At 48.3% G+C, this 20,150-nt stretch overlaps 8 protein-coding genes across 8 annotated transcripts; 5 read left to right on the top strand and 3 right to left on the bottom strand.

Moving 5' to 3' along the window:
• Positions 1–259: 259 nt before the first annotated feature.
• Positions 260–2,184, top strand: N7515_003718 (serine hydrolase domain-containing protein; the record flags this gene model as incomplete). Its single annotated transcript, XM_056664462.1, has 5 exons — positions 260–788; positions 842–955; positions 1,021–1,047; positions 1,106–1,340; positions 1,392–2,184. 5 exons carry the CDS (start codon positions 260–262, stop codon positions 2,182–2,184), a joined length of 1,698 nt encoding a protein of 565 aa, XP_056523519.1.
• Positions 2,185–2,898: 714 nt separating this feature from the next.
• On the top strand, positions 2,899–3,936 carry N7515_003717 (uncharacterized protein; the record flags this gene model as incomplete). Its single annotated transcript, XM_056664461.1, has 1 exon — positions 2,899–3,936. One exon carries the CDS (start codon positions 2,899–2,901, stop codon positions 3,934–3,936), a length of 1,038 nt encoding a protein of 345 aa, XP_056523518.1.
• Positions 3,937–4,427: 491 nt separating this feature from the next.
• Positions 4,428–5,255, bottom strand: N7515_003716 (uncharacterized protein; the record flags this gene model as incomplete). Its single annotated transcript, XM_056664460.1, has 1 exon — positions 4,428–5,255. One exon carries the CDS (start codon positions 5,253–5,255, stop codon positions 4,428–4,430), a length of 828 nt encoding a protein of 275 aa, XP_056523517.1.
• Positions 5,256–6,082: 827 nt separating this feature from the next.
• Positions 6,083–8,109, top strand: N7515_003715 (uncharacterized protein; the record flags this gene model as incomplete). The annotated part of the gene is made up of 7 exons (XM_056664459.1): positions 6,083–6,155; positions 6,176–6,260; positions 6,309–6,528; positions 6,587–6,770; positions 6,897–6,950; positions 7,091–7,405; positions 7,454–8,109. The coding sequence occupies 7 exons, from the start codon at positions 6,083–6,085 to the stop codon at positions 8,107–8,109; spliced, it is 1,587 nt and encodes a 528-aa protein (XP_056523516.1).
• Positions 8,110–11,614: 3,505 nt separating this feature from the next.
• On the top strand, positions 11,615–12,372 carry N7515_003714 (uncharacterized protein; the record flags this gene model as incomplete). Its single annotated transcript, XM_056664458.1, has 2 exons — positions 11,615–11,659; positions 11,731–12,372. 2 exons carry the CDS (start codon positions 11,615–11,617, stop codon positions 12,370–12,372), a joined length of 687 nt encoding a protein of 228 aa, XP_056523515.1.
• A 681-nt stretch (positions 12,373–13,053) lies between these two features.
• Positions 13,054–13,902, bottom strand: N7515_003713 (DUF2841 domain-containing protein; the record flags this gene model as incomplete). Its single annotated transcript, XM_056664457.1, has 2 exons — positions 13,054–13,667; positions 13,725–13,902. The coding sequence occupies 2 exons, from the start codon at positions 13,900–13,902 to the stop codon at positions 13,054–13,056; spliced, it is 792 nt and encodes a 263-aa protein (XP_056523514.1).
• Positions 13,903–14,190: 288 nt separating this feature from the next.
• Positions 14,191–18,251, bottom strand: N7515_003712 (uncharacterized protein; the record flags this gene model as incomplete). Its single annotated transcript, XM_056664456.1, has 5 exons — positions 14,191–14,449; positions 14,505–16,480; positions 16,557–16,804; positions 17,441–17,793; positions 18,010–18,251. 5 exons carry the CDS (start codon positions 18,249–18,251, stop codon positions 14,191–14,193), a joined length of 3,078 nt encoding a protein of 1,025 aa, XP_056523513.1.
• A 353-nt stretch (positions 18,252–18,604) lies between these two features.
• psoB (hydrolase psoB) lies at positions 18,605–19,879 on the top strand (the record flags this gene model as incomplete). The annotated part of the gene is made up of 1 exon (XM_056664455.1): positions 18,605–19,879. One exon carries the CDS (start codon positions 18,605–18,607, stop codon positions 19,877–19,879), a length of 1,275 nt encoding a protein of 424 aa, XP_056523512.1.
• Between the last annotated feature and the right edge of the window lie 271 nt (positions 19,880–20,150).

Genomic DNA, 20,150 nt, shown 5'->3' with positions numbered 1-20,150 from the left:
GATTGTGACATCCCCGATCTCTTATAAGCTTAATTAATTTGAGCATTCGTTGGCGTAAATAACGGTCCACGGATTGTAACCCTAGACATCCTCTGGAATGCCACCCCGGACGGGTAGGAGGTCGATCGCTGCCGATGTACGTCTGTCGCGAAGAATGATGAAAAAAAAAATACTTATAACATCTCCTTTCCCCGGGATCTGCGATATCATACAGACATCCACCTGCGTCTCCCGGTTGAGTAACTGCTTGATTGTCGCGATGCGCTCGTTTTGGATGTTACTAGGCTCACTGGCTCTCGTAGCTAGAGCCCAGAAACCAATAGGATGTCCCATCCTCGGACCGGCATACCCTGCACCTACAGGATTGTCGCAAGACCCGGTGTTCCTGAGTAAAGCGGAGGAATTGACCGCGCAGCTCAATGAAGCCATTGAGAATGGAACGCTGCCTTTTATATCGGCCGCTGCGCAAATCTTCAGTGGCGACGAGGACGACGCAGCTTATGGGTTCTACCTTACGGACGAGATTGTCAAGACTGGTTCTGTGGGTGTCAGGGAGGTTGATGAGAATACTATATTCCGCATTGGGAGTGTCTCAAAGTTGTGGACGATGTTCCTATACATGACCTTGAATGGAACGCGATACTTCCATGAGCCAGTGGCGAATTATGTGCCTGAACTGCGGGTTAAGTATAACGCAACACAAGCGGTGAATGATATTGATCATGTGTCCTGGAGTGAGGTAACTATTGGTGAATTGGCTAGTCACCAAGCTGGTATTGCGAGAGACTGTATGAAGCATCTTCATCTGATGGTCTCAATTTGCGGCTGACTTGGGAGTTAGATGCATTTGGAGACCTTGGGTTCCAGTCAAGCCACCTTGAGACTATGGGATTCCCTCCTTTGTTCAATGGTGAGGAGTTGGCCTGTGGGAATACCATTCAGTGTGATAGAAAAGGTCAGTCACCCATGCCTGCTTGTCTTAGTATTTGAATATTCTACTGACTTCGGACAACGATCAAGAATTCTTCAAGGGATTTCTCAATATGCGTGAGTCTTGTAACGCGGCGAACACTTGATACATACCTAAAATGTTCTATTCACACAGATCCTTTGACTCTCACCTCTCATACACCAATATATTCGAATGCAGGATACCAAATTCTTGGCTACGCATTGGAAGCCATAGCAGATACTGGCTATGAAGAACTCTTACTCCGCCGTCTTATCGAGCCCCTAAACCTAACACGATCCTACCTGAATGCCCCAGACGCGAGCTTGGCCGTGGTCCCCTACAACGAGACCTACAGCTGGTTCAGCTATGACATCGGCGAGGAAGCCCCGTAAGTTCCATCTCTCGCAGGTTAATGTGAATCCCACTAACAACTGCCCAGCGCCGGAGGCATCTTCTCCTCGGCAAAAGACATGTCCACATTTGGACGCGCAATCCTCTCCAACGCACTCATCGACCCCGCCACAACAAGACGCTGGCTAAAGCCGCTCTCGCATACCTCCTCCCTACAAAATTCTGTCGGCGCCCCTTGGGAAATTTACTCATATCTTCTCCCCCGCCGTGTCGATCTCTATACCAAAGCCGGCGACATCGGACTATATTCGAGTTCCTTCGCACTTTCCCCAGACCACAATGCCGGGTTCACAGTGCTAGTTGCCGGCCCCAATTCCCATCAGCTGACAGCAACGATCGCCGAGATGACCGCGGATATTCTGCTTCCTGCACTTGATGAGATTGCTAAAAACCAAGCTCTCGAACGATTTGGGGGCACCTATGCCCTGGAGAGTGCCTATTCTAATGTTAATTCCTCGATTACCATCACCGCCGATGAGGGTCCCGGATTGGTGGTTTCTGAGTGGATTAATGACTCCGTCGATATGATTGGGAGTATTATGGCGTTGCAGGGCGTTGCGGATCGCTCTGCGTTGACTATTCGTCTTCAGCCTAGTGGATTGCAGGCTGAAGGGCGGATGTCGTTCTCGGCTGTTATATATGCGCTTCCTATCCCGAAAGATGCGGGGCCAATGCTTGGGTCTTGCTTTTCATGGATTTTGCTTGAGTCTATGGTTTATGGTAGTGTTGGGCTTCATGAGTTTGAGTTTGGGTTGGATGCGCACGGGGGAGCGACGTCTTTGTCTCCAAGAGCTTTGCGGGTCCGGCTGCCTAGGGTCTGATTGGATGTGTTTTAGCCTTGATCTCTTTTGGTATGGGGAATGCGATAGATTACTGGAATGAATGGGATGTCATTATCATTGCATTACAAGAGCCCTTAGGTAGCCGAGGGTTAGAGAAGCCGAAGACCTCCGGGTCAACTGGCGAGCCAACACGACCGCCTTTCAATTACTCGGGCCAACTGGCGAGCTAACACGAGTGTCTTCTTGCCTTCTGAAAACGTAGTTACTCCGACTCCTGTTTGATGCATGAGACTGAACCATGGAAATGAAATCCGATTAGCTATTTGACTAAGCCTAATTTGGCAATCTGGTACCGTTCCTGAACAATGTAGCTGTACTTACTACGTGCTACTACGGCTCTCACTACTGTGTTACGGCCAGTAGGAAACAGAGCTGCAATTCCTGTGCTCAAAAGTAACAAGACTGGGGAAACAGAAAAGAGAAAAGAAACAGGAGAAAGAAATAAAAGCACTACAGCCAGTTCTTCCTGTCATATGACATGTAGTCCTTCCCTCATTCCATGTTCCATCACAAGGCTTGCTCTAGACCTTCCATCAAACCTTCCCATGAGTCACAGTACCTTCCTTCCCACACGCCCACGCCCAGCTCTTCTTGCAAACCATCTACACATACTCAAACCACAGATCTTTTAACAACCCCTCGACACAGACTCAAACATCCAGTCCTTTTACAATACAACCCCATACAGCCACCATGGCAGCCGACACAATTACTCGCGTAGAGTTTGAGGACGCAATCACTCGCGTCGTGAATAACCGCAGCCGAACGTATAGCAACTCTTTCGCGCTGAGTGTACGTTGGGAAAGGGACAACACAGATGCGGCCGTGGACACCGAGAATTTTCAGGCCATCCTGAGCACGCTCAACCTCGACCAAGCCGAGGTTGTGGTTCTAGGGGAACAGGATGTGACCCCAGGCTGGGCACTGGACGATGCGATTCGGCGCGTCTTCCGACGTGCAGCAACAGCGCCTGGAAAATCTATTGTCCTGATTCACTATGCTGGGCATGGGGCGGTAAACACTGGACAGCTCTTTGCTGTTGAAGGCCGGTCCCGCCGAAGCCTCAATTTCCAGAGGATCATTGATTCCGCGGTGGCGGGGGATATCCAGGGCATATCGGAAGACATGGATATCGGAGACACAGACACCATCTTCGTCCTGGATTGCTCTTATTCGCATGTCGCAACGCGGGCATCTAATCCCACGACTCGCACGGTCGAAGTTCTTTCTGCGAGCGATGACAGCACTCCCGTGGCCTTTGCACCACCGCGCAATACCTTGACCGGAAAATTGCGGGGCGAGATTGCTCGGTGCAAGCGCGATGGCCATCGCTTCGTGATATTTTCGGAAGTTATGGCGGCTATTCGAGCGAACAGCCCCGCTGTCAAGCCAACCCATCAAGTGAAGTTAGGGGTATCCGTCTGCTTCCCTTTCACTGGCGTCACGCGGGTTCATCCGAGCACGATCACCCCTTCTCTGCGTGCAGTGTTTTCGGTTCGTATCACCGAAAACATGACGCAGGAACAGCTCCAAAGGTTCCTCACGTGGATGGAGACCCTCCCACCTGCGTACACCATAGAACTCGACGGGATCTACAGCACAACCTCGACTTTCCTCATCTTTCAGAGCGCATATGCGCTGTTCGCGGATCTTGCTGGCTATCCTGGTGTCACCTTTATCTCGGATGTGACAAGCCCGAACCGTCGTAAATATCTCGACGAAGAGCAGTGACAAGAATACCTTTCATCTACTTGGAAGGAGAACATACCATTCAGGCTGCCGGAATAGATCGGGCCACAACTTGGTCTAATCTCGCCCCACTTTACACATTTGGGGACATTTCTGCTGAGCCAGATGGATGCTGGGGCCCGGCCGCTGATAACAATCCTACGATCGTCATGGAGGTCGGAAACTCGGAGACGAGCGGCCACTTACTCCTTGACGATCGACATTAGCTAGAGGGCATACACTCATCCGTCAAAGTCAGTATTCTTGTCAAGCTCAAGAAGAATGCTGATGCCATCCAAATCTCTATCTGGGAGTTGAACCATTCCCGCTATCTCCGACCTCTCCGCTCACCCCTCACAAATCATCGACTGGCAAAACGCACCCAAATGTCCAGGAGCGGATATGGGCTAAGGAGCGAGAGAGATAGAAGGAGTAACTAGAAAATCAATTTAGAAACAAGCCATACTGGCAAAAACACAATCACTTGCACAGTGTTATTCAATAGGCCCTCTGACAGCTCCAATCAGAGAAAGATCATGGACAATGTCATCAGCGGACAAGTATTGTTGGGTCCAACATTTTTCCGTGATAGTGGAACAAGCGTGACTCTCCGTGGGGAATAGTCCATTCCGGAATCGAGAAGAGATTTCTTCATCGTCTTCTAAACTGTCCAGCTCTGGGAAGACTTCATGTCCTGTTATTATGAAGTAGATAGCGGAACCGAGCGCGAATATATCAGTCTTCACGCATGCAAAGTCCCCATTATCACGGGGCAAATATGACTTTGAGCACTCCCGAGAAAGTCCATCCAGTAAAGTTTCGTTGCTGAGTGACTTTAGCATACCCTGAAAGTCTGCAAGCTGTAGATCAAGGTTCTTGTCAAGTAGGAAATTTCTCAAATTTATGTCGCAGTGAATGACGTGTTTCCTGTGGATATAACTAACTGCTTCGGCAGCTTGTTTGCACCAAAGCAACCGCCTGTCGAAAGGAATAACGGATTGCGATATAATATAGTCACTCAAAGATCCATTCGATGCGCGCTGCAGAATAAGACCGTGTTCAGTCAGGCCCCTTGAGGCGATAATTCGGGGGTGGCTTCCAAGGACTTCGAGAAGCTTGGCTTCAATATGAATGCCTTCAAGGTTTCCAGGGATGCAAGGATATTTCAAAACCGTCGAATCATCGATAAGACCGATGAAGCTTTCGCCACCGCGCCCAATGATCTCCGAAACCCCTGGAGGGTGATATCGACGAACTTCGATGATCTCAATATGGGACAAAGTATTTTGCTCGCCTGCAATCATAGCCGAATCATCCTGCATCTGTGAGTCAAAGTATAATAAGCAGAAGCCGTTACAACCTACAGTCGTTGAATTCAATGTGTCGGACGCTTCACTATCACTCGACGGGGGAGCCCGACGGTGCAAAGTCTTCAGAATGGAGCCAAATACGACCTGTAGGGGATACCATACTATTCGAAATGCGGATAGTATCTGTTGGTAACACCAGCTAGGGTCTGTGTACACAGTAAAGTGGACAGATCACAGATGTGCTATAGTAGCAAAGTGTGAACGTAAGAGTGCTTTGAATAAATATCATATGCGTCTATCTAGGGAGAGATGCGTACATGAGAGGCTAGCTAATAATAATGTGTGCAGGAGCAAGCGAGGTCCCGTGACCTCTAATATAAACATAGCCCAAAGATTTGCTGCGACTTCCATCCCTGGCCCCTCATGGGCAACCCAGTTTGGGTTTCGTTGAGCTCAGAGGCATTTACTACCACGGCATGTCTATATAATTAGTATTCGATCATAGTCTAGTACATACGACCATAGGGTGTGGAAAACAGGGCTTCCCGTCCGCTCAGCCGTACTTAAGCCACATATTCTGCACAGTCAATACTCAATTTGCCTCTAGCACCCAAGCGGCACTCCAAGGTGAGTGCGGGTGATATGGGTGAGAAGTTTTGAGACTAGGGTGAGAGAGGTGAGAACGGGGTGAGAACGGGGTGACAATCCTCACCGTATGGGTGATAGGGGCCAACTCATTCGAATCCTAAGCCCGCTCCAAGAACAATATTTAAGACCAGCCCTAAGGCCGGTTTCTTACTCTGCCATGATTTTCGTTGATTCTCTTTACCACTCAAGATATGTTCTCCGAACAGAATATCCCGAAAGCACTCCAGGAGCGTCTTGCACGTGCAATATCACGTGGCTTCACACGTGAATATCAAGACGAGAAGGAAAAAGAGGGAATACTATCTGCCACCCTGAGCTAGCGCCTGCCACGCTAGAGAAATACGACTATGCGGTTAGCAATTGGGCTCTGTATGTTTGACTAATATTTCACCGATATTATTTCCTAATTATCAGCAGATGGAGGATTTCTCGTAATGAGTCCACTGACCCAGATTTTCCAAACCTGCCTGTTCCGACTCCCGAGCTTCTGAAACTTCTCGCAGAGTTTTACATCAAATCATGCAAAAGAATTCCGTCTCAAACTTCGGCTTGTGGTCACTTCACCAGCTTTACGTCAAAGTGGGAGCGAGAAACTTCTCGATCCCTTCCCAGGGAAGTCAAGAATGATGTTCTTAACGTAAGGGGCCACCACTATCCTTTTTTTAGAGCTCGCAGCTAATTAAAGAAAACAATAGTTCATTAGAACCGAATTAACAGTGAAACATAAGCTCCCTACAAAGCCCAGAGAGCGCTTCCTGGTCAACGGAAAGGACATAGATTACCTGCTTCGACACCTGTTTGTGGATGACTCTCACGATTATGTACATGAGAGAGTACGCGTGCAGACGGGAAGTTCTCTCTCTTTATTCGCTGGCTCGGGTGCAAGAGCAGGCGCTATCGTCGAATCAAGTGCCTATCGCAAGTCAAATCAATGCTTATATTATAGGGTTTGTATCTTGATGATTATATTATTTTTGATTATATGGAGTGGCTAATTATTATCAGCACCTTTCATTTCATCTCAAATGGAGCAAGGAAAGGGGATGCTTGATACGCTGGGTGACAATTGATCCCGAATTCATAAAAGGCTGGCGGTATCGCGACGATACTACCTTGTTAAGTTTACGAGCTAAAATCATCCTATTGAAGACGGCTAATATAGAGAATCAGGCCAAAGAATTGGTTTAGAGAGCATCCAGTTCTTGGAATGAGTTTTGTCTTCTGGGTAATCGTTCATGGGGTGGCGGATGGTGCCTTTAAGGGACTTGCTACTGTAACAGAGGTTCTTGCCGCAAAGCCACCTAAGGGAAGAGAGTCATGGACCCTAGAATGGGACGAAACCGTAAAGAATCTCCCATTCTTCAGAATGGTTGATTCTGGAGGACCTAAATCATCGAAAGCATTGACTTTCTCGTCGTTGCGGCACAACTTCACCAGCTTGGCCCAGCGCGACGGGTTCAAAGACCAGTTGCGTGTACATGGGATTCGAGGAGGCATTGCAAACAAGATCGACCGTAAGTACATTTGTGCCGTCATACCTCAAAATTACTAAGGAATTTCAGCCAAGGCTTCTCAGGCTACTCGTGGGCAGGCTCTTGATCACCAGAATCATGACACCTATTTGAAATATCAGTCTTCACTCAAGGCACTAGATATACAGGCCTTATTCTATGATTTAGAGCCTGACTACGAATGCCGTGATATGGAACAAAGCATGTCTCATCACCGAGATCCGAACGTACCACTCCATCTCAATGCAGCTACGATCGCACAGTTCGAAACTGACGATGAAATTGTGAAGATAAATCAGAGAATTGCCCACATAACCCAGGAGATTGCTGGAAGATTGGAAGAAAATAGCCACCTCCAATTTGAACGGGCTCGTCTTTATAGCAAGAAAGCAAAAAGATTGCTAGCCTGGAAGAAGGATTTCATCAAAAGCTGGTGGGATACTTCATACGCTGAGTATGTGTCTGGGAACGACTTCTCCGAATGCGACTCAACATCTCTTTTTGACATCTACAAGAAATATCTACCAGAGCGCTCCCGTCTCAGCGAGAATCTCTTGAAGAAGGCATCTCTAGATAGTGAAGTTGGTCGACAGTGCCTGGAAGACATGGTCACTATTTGCACGTCAAGCGAACGTACCGTTTACTATCCCGGCATGGCCCCCGAGGGAGGGCGTTGTCCAATATGCGAGAAGTCTATACTAGAGTGAGTGTACCTGAAGGGCATTATGGATCAAAAGGCTGATAAACGGACAGCATTCCCCCACAAGGGAGAGCTAAGCATATCCTACAGTGTCGAAGAAAATCCTTTAAATGGTGCACAGTACCAGCAGCGCTACAGGAACGAGAAGCGCGCCCATCGACGCGTACAGCGCAGCTTTGTTCAATTTTGCTATCTTTGCGCCGAAATTTTCCATAACGAAAAATCCTGGAAGAATCATTGCAAATGCCATCTCGATGGGCTCAAGCCCCGATGTGGTCTCCTGACCTTCCGTTCCACTCTTGTTGCCCCTGGTTTCTGTCCATTCTGCTTAGGCGACAAAAGCAAGAATCCCGACGAGAGATTTCAACAATGGGTCACAAAATCAACTCTCTTGAACCATATTGACGAACACTTAGGTTCAGCGGACTCTTCAGCCGCAGTGTTCTGCCCTCATCCATGTTGCGAAGAAAGGAAATATGTTGACAACTTACATCTTCGGCGACACTTCTTTGATGCACATTCAATCGAAGAGCCGCGCTCAAATTGTGTTAAACGAAAAAGGAAGTGGCAGCTTCAGCCAGAGCCAGTGGGAACTACTTTCGAGATCATGAGTGATAAAATATTGCCAAGCCCAGAGGATTATATTTCCACCACTCCGCAAACCAGTTTTGAAGATCCGGATATGAGCTCTATAGATGATCTCTTTATGGAGTTCATACGTGTTGGTGACAACTATGTGCAGAACACTGACCAGGTGATATCGTCTCGTTGAAACGGACTATTGCAAGAAACGAAGTTGCTATGCGTCAGACTATTCGTCATTACTGAACATTTCTTGCACAATTCAATGATTCTAGATTGACAGCATAACTATTAGTTTGTCACAGACTTCAATTAAGATTTATCTTTCTTCACCTTATCTAATTTCCATAGCAAGCTCTAGGTCTGTGGTCAAGAATGGGAGGTAGGAAGCAGAAGACTTTGGTCCGTGGAAAGCAGGGACGGTTCGTGTACATGGCCACGATGATGGCGTCTTCCTCACCGTTGAATTTTCGTAGCTGGCGCCTATACGTCTTCGCAACCAGGTCTACAAAAAGTCAAGCACGTACACATTCGATCATAAGCTGGGTTTACGAACGAGGTCATAAGGCCCCAAAGTAATATTCTTAGAGCGGCAAAACGTAAGGAAGTCTCTTTCGCATTCACGCTAGTGGTATGGAAAACCCGGTAGGAAAAACCATACCCAAAGAGATTTAAATGCTATCTGACCTTTATCTGGTCACCATGGGGTCGTGTAACGCAATTCTATCTGAGCAAGTATAGTAAGAAGAGAAAGAGAGAGTGATCGTTCGATCTAGGAGCGGGAGATGAGATACCATGAATGATAGTCGGAGGGCTTCATTGAATTGTACAGTCCCTAATGATTCTCTAGTTCGGGCCTTGTGCAGCTAGAGATTTGACTTGACGATGCTGATGCGGGTGATGGAGAAGATGTCGAAGAAGTCGTTTCCGAAGAAGTCGTTTCCGAAGAAGTCGATTCCGAGGAAGATGATTTTGATGAAGGCGATGCGGGGGAGAAGATGTTGATGGAGAAGATGCCGAAGAAGGTATGTTGGGAGCAATACATGAGCTACCAACCTTCAATCCGTTCTCCAATATGCATCCTGTCTCATCTCCATTTTGATTGGAAATTTGAATAACTCCGTTGTGGTTTACCTCAATCCATGCAACAGGCCGACCTTCTATTTTGCCGCAAATATCCACATGTAATTTGGAGTAGTCCTTTCGTGTACCATGCGTAACCTGGCTTATATCTAGGGCTTCGTTAATGCCAGTCGTATATTTGCGAATTAACACTCACCTGAACAGCTATCTCCATCAAGGAGACCAAAAGGTGCCGAGTGTCCCGTACAGCCATGGTTATCATAATACCATATCACGCATTGGCCGTCATAATCGATGACTTGGAGAGTGCCACCTAGGGCGGCGCATATATAGAGGCTAGCGAGAAGAAGGAAGGTCGAGAAGGTCATCTTTTCGTCTTTGATACAAACCGTGTAGTATTTCAGGACTTAAGGTAAGATGAACAGTCACGATTTTGTGTGCCGGACCTGCTTTAATATGGTACACGGAATCCGAGTCAACAAGCCACTCGTACCCAGAACCAAATAACTGTGCCCATGATTCCTTTATCATGCACAAGTAATGATACAAGAGCTAGGAGGTTAGCTATGAATAAAACAGGCGGGTATTAAACATACATCTGGGCATTTAAGTCCCAACATCCTTGTTATTTGGGAAGATCTCAAAGGTTTCCATAGCCCAACGTACGGTAACAACTTGTCCAGAATGTCACGCCGACTAGCATCATTTTGCAAGCGTCGTATCTGTTTCCGACGGTCTTCGGAACCAAGTCTAGCCCACCATTTCTGCTCAAGGGCAGCATTTTGTGCAATTTGGTATGACCTGAGGGATCGGTATATTTCGCCGACAGTGAAGCTTATACTTTCCTTCGATTCCTCGCGCAATTGGACGAGCGCATCAGCCGAGATATCTAATACCAATTAGCCTTCAAAGAATGCAGCATCTGCTGAGATATCATACTGTCTAAATAGATATCAACCAGCCATGTAACTTCCCCGAATCTCTCGCCAGCTTTCAAACGATGTTTCCCATATACACATGTCATGAGATCGTCTCCTTCTAATACGAGATATGGCTGTATGGTAGGATCCAGAAGTGCTTCTCGGGTGACGTTTGATTTTTCAAGTGCTCTTGTCAGAACCTCCTGTTCAATGGTCGCAGAAACTCTGTGCTCAGGTTCCAGATTGCCGCAGCCTTCGATTTCAAACATTCTAAGAAGTTTCTCCACATTTTTATCAGCGATCTCTCGGGTTCCTGAGAGACTATTTGATTCAAATACGAGATGCTGTATCTTGATGATTGCGCATCCCTGATAACACCGCAGTCTTTGAAGCGCGAGGGTATTCGTTCGGTGACCAAGACTATTCTCGCTTGTGTCCATTTTCTTTTTTTCTTTTTTTCTTGGTGTAGGTTGGAAAGGGGGCATGAAAATCTGTTCGAAAGGGAGGCCGTGATATTTCTAAATGTATCTGTGACACTTAGATGTGTGGCGCATTTTGCACCCCCCCATCCCATGTCGGTCCCTACTTCCTAGTACCTACTCCTACTACTAAAAATACGTACTATGTTAGTAAGTCAAAGATGCGGTTAGGAAGTAGGTAGCTGCCGTGCCTTGTTTCGCACTTGGACAGGATTACCAAAACCAGTGCCGCAGGTAGGGTAATGCAAGCACAATGGCGAACGCGAGAATTCAAAGACGATCATACATTTACCGTAATACCTGGCCAAAGCGGGGTCTTTTATTCGTTTCGCTGCAACCCATGTTCCCGGATCCTTGTGTTTAAGCCATTGAACCTTTATATGCTCTGGTATTAGGTACTCCCACATTGACAAAGCGAGTTCCAGTCACCTTTCTATTCGTTAGAGAAATGTCAGAACGTGGCGCAACTCCATCCATGGACAGCCCTGCTGAGGTACGTACGAGGTTGAAGAAAGCGTAAAACATAATATACCAGAGAAGTATTGACTTGTTTCCGTTTCCTAGGGACATGTCCCCACGGTCAATCATGAGGAATTCGGTTTTTCTCTAATCAACAAGTTATTACGCCAGGAGCAAGAATCCAGACGCTACCACGGACACCTTGAGTCTAAAATCGATGTGGATTCTTCGACATATCTAAAACTGAGGGATTATTGCCTTCAGATCGAGAGGAAAGTCACCGCCTTGGAGTATATACGATCGCAGCAAGAGGCGTCTTTGCGATTCGCGGTGGAATCTTGTCAGATCATGTCCAACAACCTCAACCTTCAAAAGAATAAAGCGAACCAGCTTGAAGCTCGTCTCATTGAGTTGTATCCAGCGATTGATGAAATGCTTCATTCTTTGAATGAGATCTCGAGCCATCATGATTTCCGGAATAGCCAAAAGATCGAACGACTTCTTGAAGAAAACCGGTATCAGCGAGAGCTGAACGATTATCTTCAGGGGGCTCTTTCTGCTCGCGAAGAGGTGCTACAGGACTTGAAAAAGTTTCTCGCACAGACATTTCTGGGTTTTTCCGCAGGTGACCATAGCACTGAAGTCCCTGAGGAACAGCAAGATGAGAGTATGCCCTGGTCTCCTTCGACTGATGATCGCTTCCCTGTTGATACTATCACCGATTTCCTCATGTGCGATACGACATAAACGGGTCCAGTGGCTGCCAGACTTATTCTTACCGGGAGTCGAACTAGGTCAGGAGATATTGAAGAGCGATGAATTTTGAGTAGCTTTTACAATAGTATGATATGTTGCAAAACACCCATCTATCATATTAGTAGAAGTGATGTAATACCTGACCGAGTGATATTGGATAGTTGATACCGACGACTATTGCAAGAAACGAGGTTGGTATCCATTAACAACTGGGGAGAAGGGACCAACCTGGGAGTAAGGACTAACCGGGGCGTAGGGACTTACCGGGGTTAGGGACTTACCGGGGAGTAGGGGCTTACTGGGCAGTAGGGGCTAACTGGGGAGTAGGGACCAACCGGCCAGTAGGGACTTACTGGGCAGTAAGGACTAACCGGGCAGTAGGGGCCAACTGGGCAGTAGGGACCAACCGGCCAGTAGGGACTTACTGGGCAGTAAGGACTAACCGGACAGTAGGGACATACTGGGGAGTAGGGGCTAACTGGGCAGTAGGGACCAACCGGCCAGTAGGGACTTACTGGGCAGTAAGGACTAACCGGACAGTAGGGACATACTGGGGAGTAGGGGCTAACTGGGGAGTAGGGACCAACCGGCCAGTAGGGACTTACTGGGCAGTAAGGACTAACCGGGCAGTAGGGACATACTGGGGAGTAGGGGCTAACTGGGGAGTAGGGACTAACTCCAGCTGTCGTAGTGACCGGCTACTCCTGGAGTGGAGTTTGGGTAGATTTGAGCGGTGTAGTCGAAGGCTAAGCCTGAGGCGTTGTGCGCGCAGATTATCCCCGCTGTCATGGGAGTGCTGAACATGGACTCCGACGATGAGTTGGAGTATTGCTGAGGCTTGGCATAGGAGGGGTCATGGGCAGGATTCTGGAAGTTGAGAGGCTCCGCCTTAGAGAGCCTTCCTGGGAGGGAGCAGGCTAATGGGATACTGTCAGTAGGTGTGTTCAAGGAGGTAAATGCTCGCTTGAATGATGGGATGGGATTCATTAATCCTACATTGATGTGCTCGGGCCCCTCAGTGGCCACTGAGGTGGCGGAGTCGTCTTCTTTATCACCCTCAGGGCTAGGGCCGCGGCTCGTGATGTAGACGACTATGTTGGCGTCGACTTCACCTCGTTCGAAACGCTCCTCCATCTTACGAACCCGGAGGATCTCGTAGATGATCTCGACATCGGATGGGTGCTTCAAGCTCGACTTAGTGTCGCCAGCAACACCCTTAAGCTTATCGGCAGTAATGCCGTAAGGACCGAGTTTGCGGATAATGTGAAGCAAGAGCCCAATGCGGTCTGTTGGAAATAAAGTAAGTAGGTAGGTCAACAATCAAGGACGCAGGGAGATCATACACTCTTTTCTCAAGTGGTCAGGCTCCTTGTGCATAACACCGAGAGGCCACCACTCGGGCTTGGTCTTTTCTGGGTCACCACTAGTACCGGGGACGGATCCTGGTGGTTTGCCACCGTTGTAAGGGTGTTGGACCCACTTCCGAGGCTCGATAAATTTGATGAATGCCTTCGCAACCATACGGCAGTTCAGTTGTTGAAAGTGCTTCAACGCACCCTCATAGTAGGCCAAAACCTCATGGAAATACGATGTAATACAGTGTGGATCAGAATGGAGAAACAATGTATTCAGATCGTATTTCCATGATCTATCTGATGATGGGTTCTGTCTCATGTGATGCCTGGAGCAAACGTGTTTGCCTGCCCCAGGCATCCAACATCCCCCTCACAGAACCTAACTCACTCCACAGCCTTAATGTCAAAAGATGATTCTGTCATACATGGTCAAACTCCATTTTTCTTCGTAGGTTTAGATCATGCCAATGAGCTTAGCAAATACCTCGAACTGGTCTTTTGCGAGAGCCTTGGTAAATCCGTCTGCGGCATTCTTCTTGGTATCAACATGGTGGATTTCGACATGGCCCTGTGCGACCGCATCTTTGACGAAAAACCACCTCAGTGTAAGCCATCTGTTTGCCGATCTGCCTCCCTTCTTCGAAAGTAGCAGTTGAGAATTGATATTATCCGAGTGGATCTCTATCGGGCGGTGTTCAGGGAGCATGAATGACCTTGTGACTTTGTTTAAACCACATTGCATCTCGGCAGGGTTGATCCAGTGCGCACCACTCGGCGACCGTTGTCGAATTGGCAGTGATCGTCTGTTTTCTCGTCGACCACATCACTGGTGATCCAGCGAGATACCAGATGCATCCCTCGGTGGATTTGCTGTCTTCCCAGTCTGCGTGCGAAGCATCTGTGTGCGCATAAAATCGTAGCTCGTCGGTGCGTCCCAGTACAGTTCCGATGTCTGGACGACGGCATAGATACTTCACCACATGCAGCATTGTTTCGTAATCAGAGAATGTAGGCTTTGCAAGCCTATGCTGTAATCGTGTCACAGCAAAGCGGATGTCTGGTCTGGTCTTGACAGCCAGCCAGTTCAACATCCCAACGATAGACTGATACTGATCAAAAGCATCGTCGTCCAGTACACTTGTGGCATCAGCCTGTGTCTCACGCCAGGCAGCAGGTAGCGGTGTATCTTTCCAGCCAGACACATTAGCAGTACGAAGCACCTTCTGCACATACGCTGTCTGCGTCATGGTGATAGTCCTGTTCTCGTAGTCTCTGTCAAGAGCGCAGTTCAGATACTGCTTCGGTTCACCGAGATCCTTCATGTCATAATACTTCCTGAGCTCATCAACGACGTGTTGAACGTCACTGTCGGATGGAGCTGCGATAATGAAATCATCGACGTGGATCATCATGATAGTTAGGCTCATGCCTTTGCCTTTCAGGTAGACACAGGGATCATCATCTAGTGGATGGAAACCAATCTGACGAAGCTTGCCATCCATTTCCTCGTTCCACAAGTAGGCCGAGTCTCTCAGTCCGAACAGGGCCTGATTCAGTGTGCACACCCATTGATTCTTATCACCCGAAGCATCGGTGTGTTCGAATCCCGTGGGCTGTCTCATGTAGACTGTCTCAGCATCCTTGCGAGATGCATTAAGATATGCAGCTGTGAAATCAACCTGTCCCCATTTCAGACCGTAGACCGCGATCAGTGTGAATACGATTTTGATCATGCATTCAGCGACGACAGGAGCGTATGTTTCTCCGTCGTTTTTGTCCTGGAAATTGCCACACACGACCCATCGTGCTTTAAATCCGTAGACTTCATCTTTGGTGTTGGTTTTGACTGTGAATCTCCATTGGCCTGGTAGGATTTTAGCCTTTGGTGGTTTGAGAATCAGGCTCCATGTGCCTTTTGCTGCGAGATCATCAAGCTGTTTCTGCATGGCATCTTCCCACTGGGGCCAAAAAGGGCTCTTCTGTGCCTGCTTGTATGTGGATGGTAGATCGACGTCCTTCGCATGGAGTGGTTTGCCATCATGAAGAAATGGTTCGTCAATGTCAACCTTGTCTTCTGCGATTGCCATTGCATTTCCGCTAGGTCCCGCAGACCCCTGTCCTCCACCCTCCGTCATGTTGTTACCGCCTGATTCCTTCGCTTGTGCTCTCTTAGCAGCTCGTTGAATATCACGGTCCCGTTTCTCATACTCGACGGCGAGGTGTTTCTGCTTTGGATCATGGTAACGGTCAGGAGGAATTCCAATGTTGTCTCGTCTTGACCGGCGGGGGGGTGGGGGAATCGGGCTAGCAGGGTCCGGCGAGGACTGGATAGAGATGATCTCACGACTTGGTGACATCTCTGATCTCGCTGTGACAGGCGTGTTTTCGTTGCTTGAAGCTGCACCCTTTGCTGCTGACTCTACTGCCTGTATGATCTCACGACGCGGCGATACACTGGCTTGCTGAATTGGGGAGGAGAAAGGGTATTGGTAATCCGCTCTCTGACGCTCCGGGGAAGGTGTAGTTTCATCCGACCTAGCTGTCTCTGAGCTCTGCTCTGTGATCGCAGTTCTCTCAATGTTGTCAGCTTCTTCATGAACTTCCTTCATGCTCTCGGACAGCTGAGAAACCTGAGCTGTAATTTCGCGAAGTCTTTCTTCGAAATCAGTCCGTCTCTGCTGAATGGGAGTAGCTTGCTGTGAAGCATCCTGCTGAATGGTCTCTTCTGGGGGTTTTGGCGATATCTAGCCTTGCTCCAGTCATGAGAGGTTCTTCTTGTGCAATGGGTAGTTGGGTTTGAAAAAGCCTGCGCTGTCGCACCGGGGGTGCGACGATAGCCTTTTGCTGCGGTGCTTTCTCACGCGGTGTCTCTGGCAATGTAGAGACGCTTCCATGAATCGTGGGAAGGTGAACTGTAGACGGCGTAACAGGAGTTTGGACAGTTCGCTGCTGAGCAGGCGTCTGTACAGGTTGCGCGCGTACAATTTGCTGCTGCTTGTTGTCAGGCTTCGAGTCATTGTGGTTAAGCGAGACAGGCATGAATCCAACGGTGTCGTCGTTGTCATCATCTGGATCCTTAGGACCGGGTGTAGGCTGCACCGGCATTGGTCCCATGCCGTCTTCGTCACCAGGTTGTGGGAAGCCCACATCTCGGGACACCACTATCTTTCTAGTGGTAGGATCCCACACTTTAAAAACATGACCGCCATCCCCCTCATAGCCAACAAGCATTCCTTTCCAGGCTCTAGGGGCTGCTTTCCTAGCCTGTACTCGCTTAGCTTTTGGGATATGCACGTATGCAGTCGATCCCCATGGCCTGAGATGCTTCAAAGATGGCTCTGGGTTCGGAATTTCAAGCTCCCGGCGCCAGTGTGTGAGCGGGGAGATCTTAGTCTTTGGATTAACCAGTCTGTTGTAGATGTAGATAGCTTTGTTTGTTATGATGATGCCGATAACGTTTCAAACAAGAAGAGTATAGCATTTAAACTAGATTATCAAAGGTGGAAGAGAAACAGAAGGATGAAGACAAGTAAAAGATGAGGGAGATGTAATCATGCTACGTGATCTGTATCCGAACACTTCCCTGAGATCCGCCCTGTGGACTCTTCTCATCTGAGTTGTAAACCTATGTCACTAAGACGTGACAGTGTTTGTCGCGTATGGCCATATCTCTTCCGGCAAGTCAGCATCGATAATCATCGTACGTTGTATGTCGTTAATGTGTCCACCGAAACGCTCCACTGTGCCGTTAGGCTCTGCGGTGTATGGAGGTGTGATCTCAAAAGTCATTCCTCGCTTCTCACCCCATTTAATAAACTCTTTGAATTCTGAGCCGCCGTCCATTCTCCAGATGCCAGGGTATCTGCCAGTAAGCAGCTTGATCCTCTCACAAAATGCAGTGAGCTTATGGGAGGCATCGCTCTTGTTCTTTAGCATGATCCCCTCGATCAATCGAGTAGCATCGTCAACAACTGGCAGCCAGTAGTTCTCTCCGTTTGGTCCTGTAGGCTTCATTGGCTGGGTGTCGACGTGGAATTTCCAGGCTGTATCCTGCACCCTAAACTGGGGTTCGCGAGAGATCTTCAGCTTTGATTTCTAAGAATTAGTTTACCTCTCTCAACAATCTGCCTTTCGTCTCTCGTTTATTCGAATCCTTCCGTCGCTACGTTTTAAAGTTCCTTGGGTACCCAATCCCGTCCGAGTATGTCGTTCACAAGAGCACGTTGAGAGAGTCACTAGGAGTTGGATATCTCCTGATCGAATACATTGATACCTCTCGAGGCAAAATGTGGCAAAGGCAAGCGGGTACGAGAGACCCACGGCGTAGATGGTGGTGTCAAAGAACCCCGAGAACCAGTGTGGGAGAACAGATCCACCGGTTTTGGCGAGAGGAGGCTTCGAGAAAGGCCGGAGTGCGTTCGCTTGGTCGACGCCGCACATCAAAGAGGCAGTGGAAAGGACCAAAGGGGCCAATCTCAGGAGATTGAGGCCGAGGTTGTGGGTTTCGATTGTCATGGCGTAGTGAGTATGGGTGTTCTGCGGATACTGGGCTGCTGACACTTGCGCGTAGTTTTATTTAAGAAGTCCCTGGCCATTATCATACGATCCGATCTTAATCTGGAATTTTCTTTTGCACTTTCTGTCACTCGAAAAGAAAAAGTTTCGGCGATGTTATGAATGCACCCGAATTGATTCAGCGAGGATGGATGCCGAATCGCCAATGGCCCCCATCCATTAGTCGACACGAGTGCAAAACCATGAGAATCTTATATAATCAAATGATATAGCCCTGGAGGGAATATGTTTAACATCTCGCGCGCTGACTGCATTCTCAGTGTTGTCATTCCGGTTTCGAGTTGTTCGCCAGAATGTATCAATTCTTCAAAGACGCCTTCTTCAACTTCGAACTCATCCGCTTGCTCGGATCCACAAGCTTTGGTGGATGTGAAATTGGTGAAGCACTCGAGGCCCTGCCGGACATTCGAGAACAAAATCCAGAAAGCTGGTATAATGCGTGGTCGAAGGCAGGGTTGCGAGCAGAAAGACTTGCCCACGAGGCAGAGCAGCAAGGGAACCGAGTCGCCCGCCATAAAGCTCTGATGCGTGCCTCCAACTACTTTCGCGCCGCGCAATTTATGCTGAACTCTCGACCTGACAAGCGCATTCTTGATACTGCGGAGCGCTCGGTTCACAATTTCAAACAAGGCATACGTCAACGGAAGGGACCCGTATACGAGATTGAGATCCCGTACGAGAGCATTCGTCTGCCTGGTTATCTATACCTGCCTTCGGCCTCTAAGCGTCTACCGGGTGGGAAAGCCCCTATCGTCATAACGACCGCTGGCTTAGACTCGACTGCCGAAGAGCTCTATCTCGTTGGCGGAGCATCTGGCCCGGATCTCGGGTACGCGGTACTCATATTTGAAGGACCCGGCCAAGGCATTGTTCTACGCCGAGAAGCACATTCATATATGCGACCTGACTGGGAAACCGTCACAGGACCAGTTCTCGACTTCCTTTACACCTTTGCCACACAACATCCTGATCTCGGGCTCGACCTAACCCGAGTTGCTCTCCACGGCGCTACCTTGGGAGGCTACTATGCGCTGAGAGGCGCAGCCGACCCACGAATCTCCGCCTGCATTGCCGTGGACCCGTTCTATTCCATGTGGGAAGTGGCTATTACCCGCATGCCAGCTCCTTTCATTAATTCCTGGACGTCAGGCTGGCTGAGCGATGGGGTCTTCAATGGTACCTTGGGCCTGCTTTCCAGGTTCAACTTTCAGCTTAAATGGGAGTTGAACCAAGTACAGTGGGCCATGGGAATGAAAACTCCAGCAGATGCTATGCGACGAATGCAGGACTTTACGCTACAAACCGCCGATGGTGGTGAGTATCTTCACCAGGTCAAGTGTCCTGTCATGATTACCGGCGCTGCAGCATCTATCTACGCGACAGAGGATCCTAGTGCAAACAAGATTTTTAGCCGATTGAAGCATCTTTCCGAGAGTCAAAAACATCTCTGGGTTGGCAAGGAGATAGCCGAGGGGGGACTCCAGGCAAAGGTTGGCGCTTTTAGCTTGGCGCAGCATCGGATCTTTGCGTTTCTGGATCGGCAATTTGGGATTCACCGGAGCATATAGTTGTATAATGTCACGGGAAAATATTTACTCGCAGAAATTCACAATACAAGACAAATTTCGCTTTCCCTTAAAGATTTGAGGACCGCTTTGACTTTGTAGAAAAAGAAAACAGCCGGCGAATTACTTACCACCAAAAAGTGCCTATTTCAGGCCCTTTTTCCTCTATATATTTATTAGTAACTTATTTTCAAATTATTTTCATGTTAATTATTTGCCAATTCTAAAAGCAAGATATATATAAATTATATCTGCAAGTACTTTTTGTATCGAG

This window comes from Penicillium bovifimosum, assembly GCF_028826915.1.
Source record: "Penicillium bovifimosum strain IBT 22155 chromosome Unknown utg000003l_segment0_segment0, whole genome shotgun sequence".
Taxonomy (NCBI): Eukaryota; Fungi; Ascomycota; class Eurotiomycetes; order Eurotiales; family Aspergillaceae; genus Penicillium; species Penicillium bovifimosum.
The sequence above is the reverse complement of the archived record's forward strand: the minus strand, read 5'-3'. Positions and strand labels throughout refer to the sequence as shown.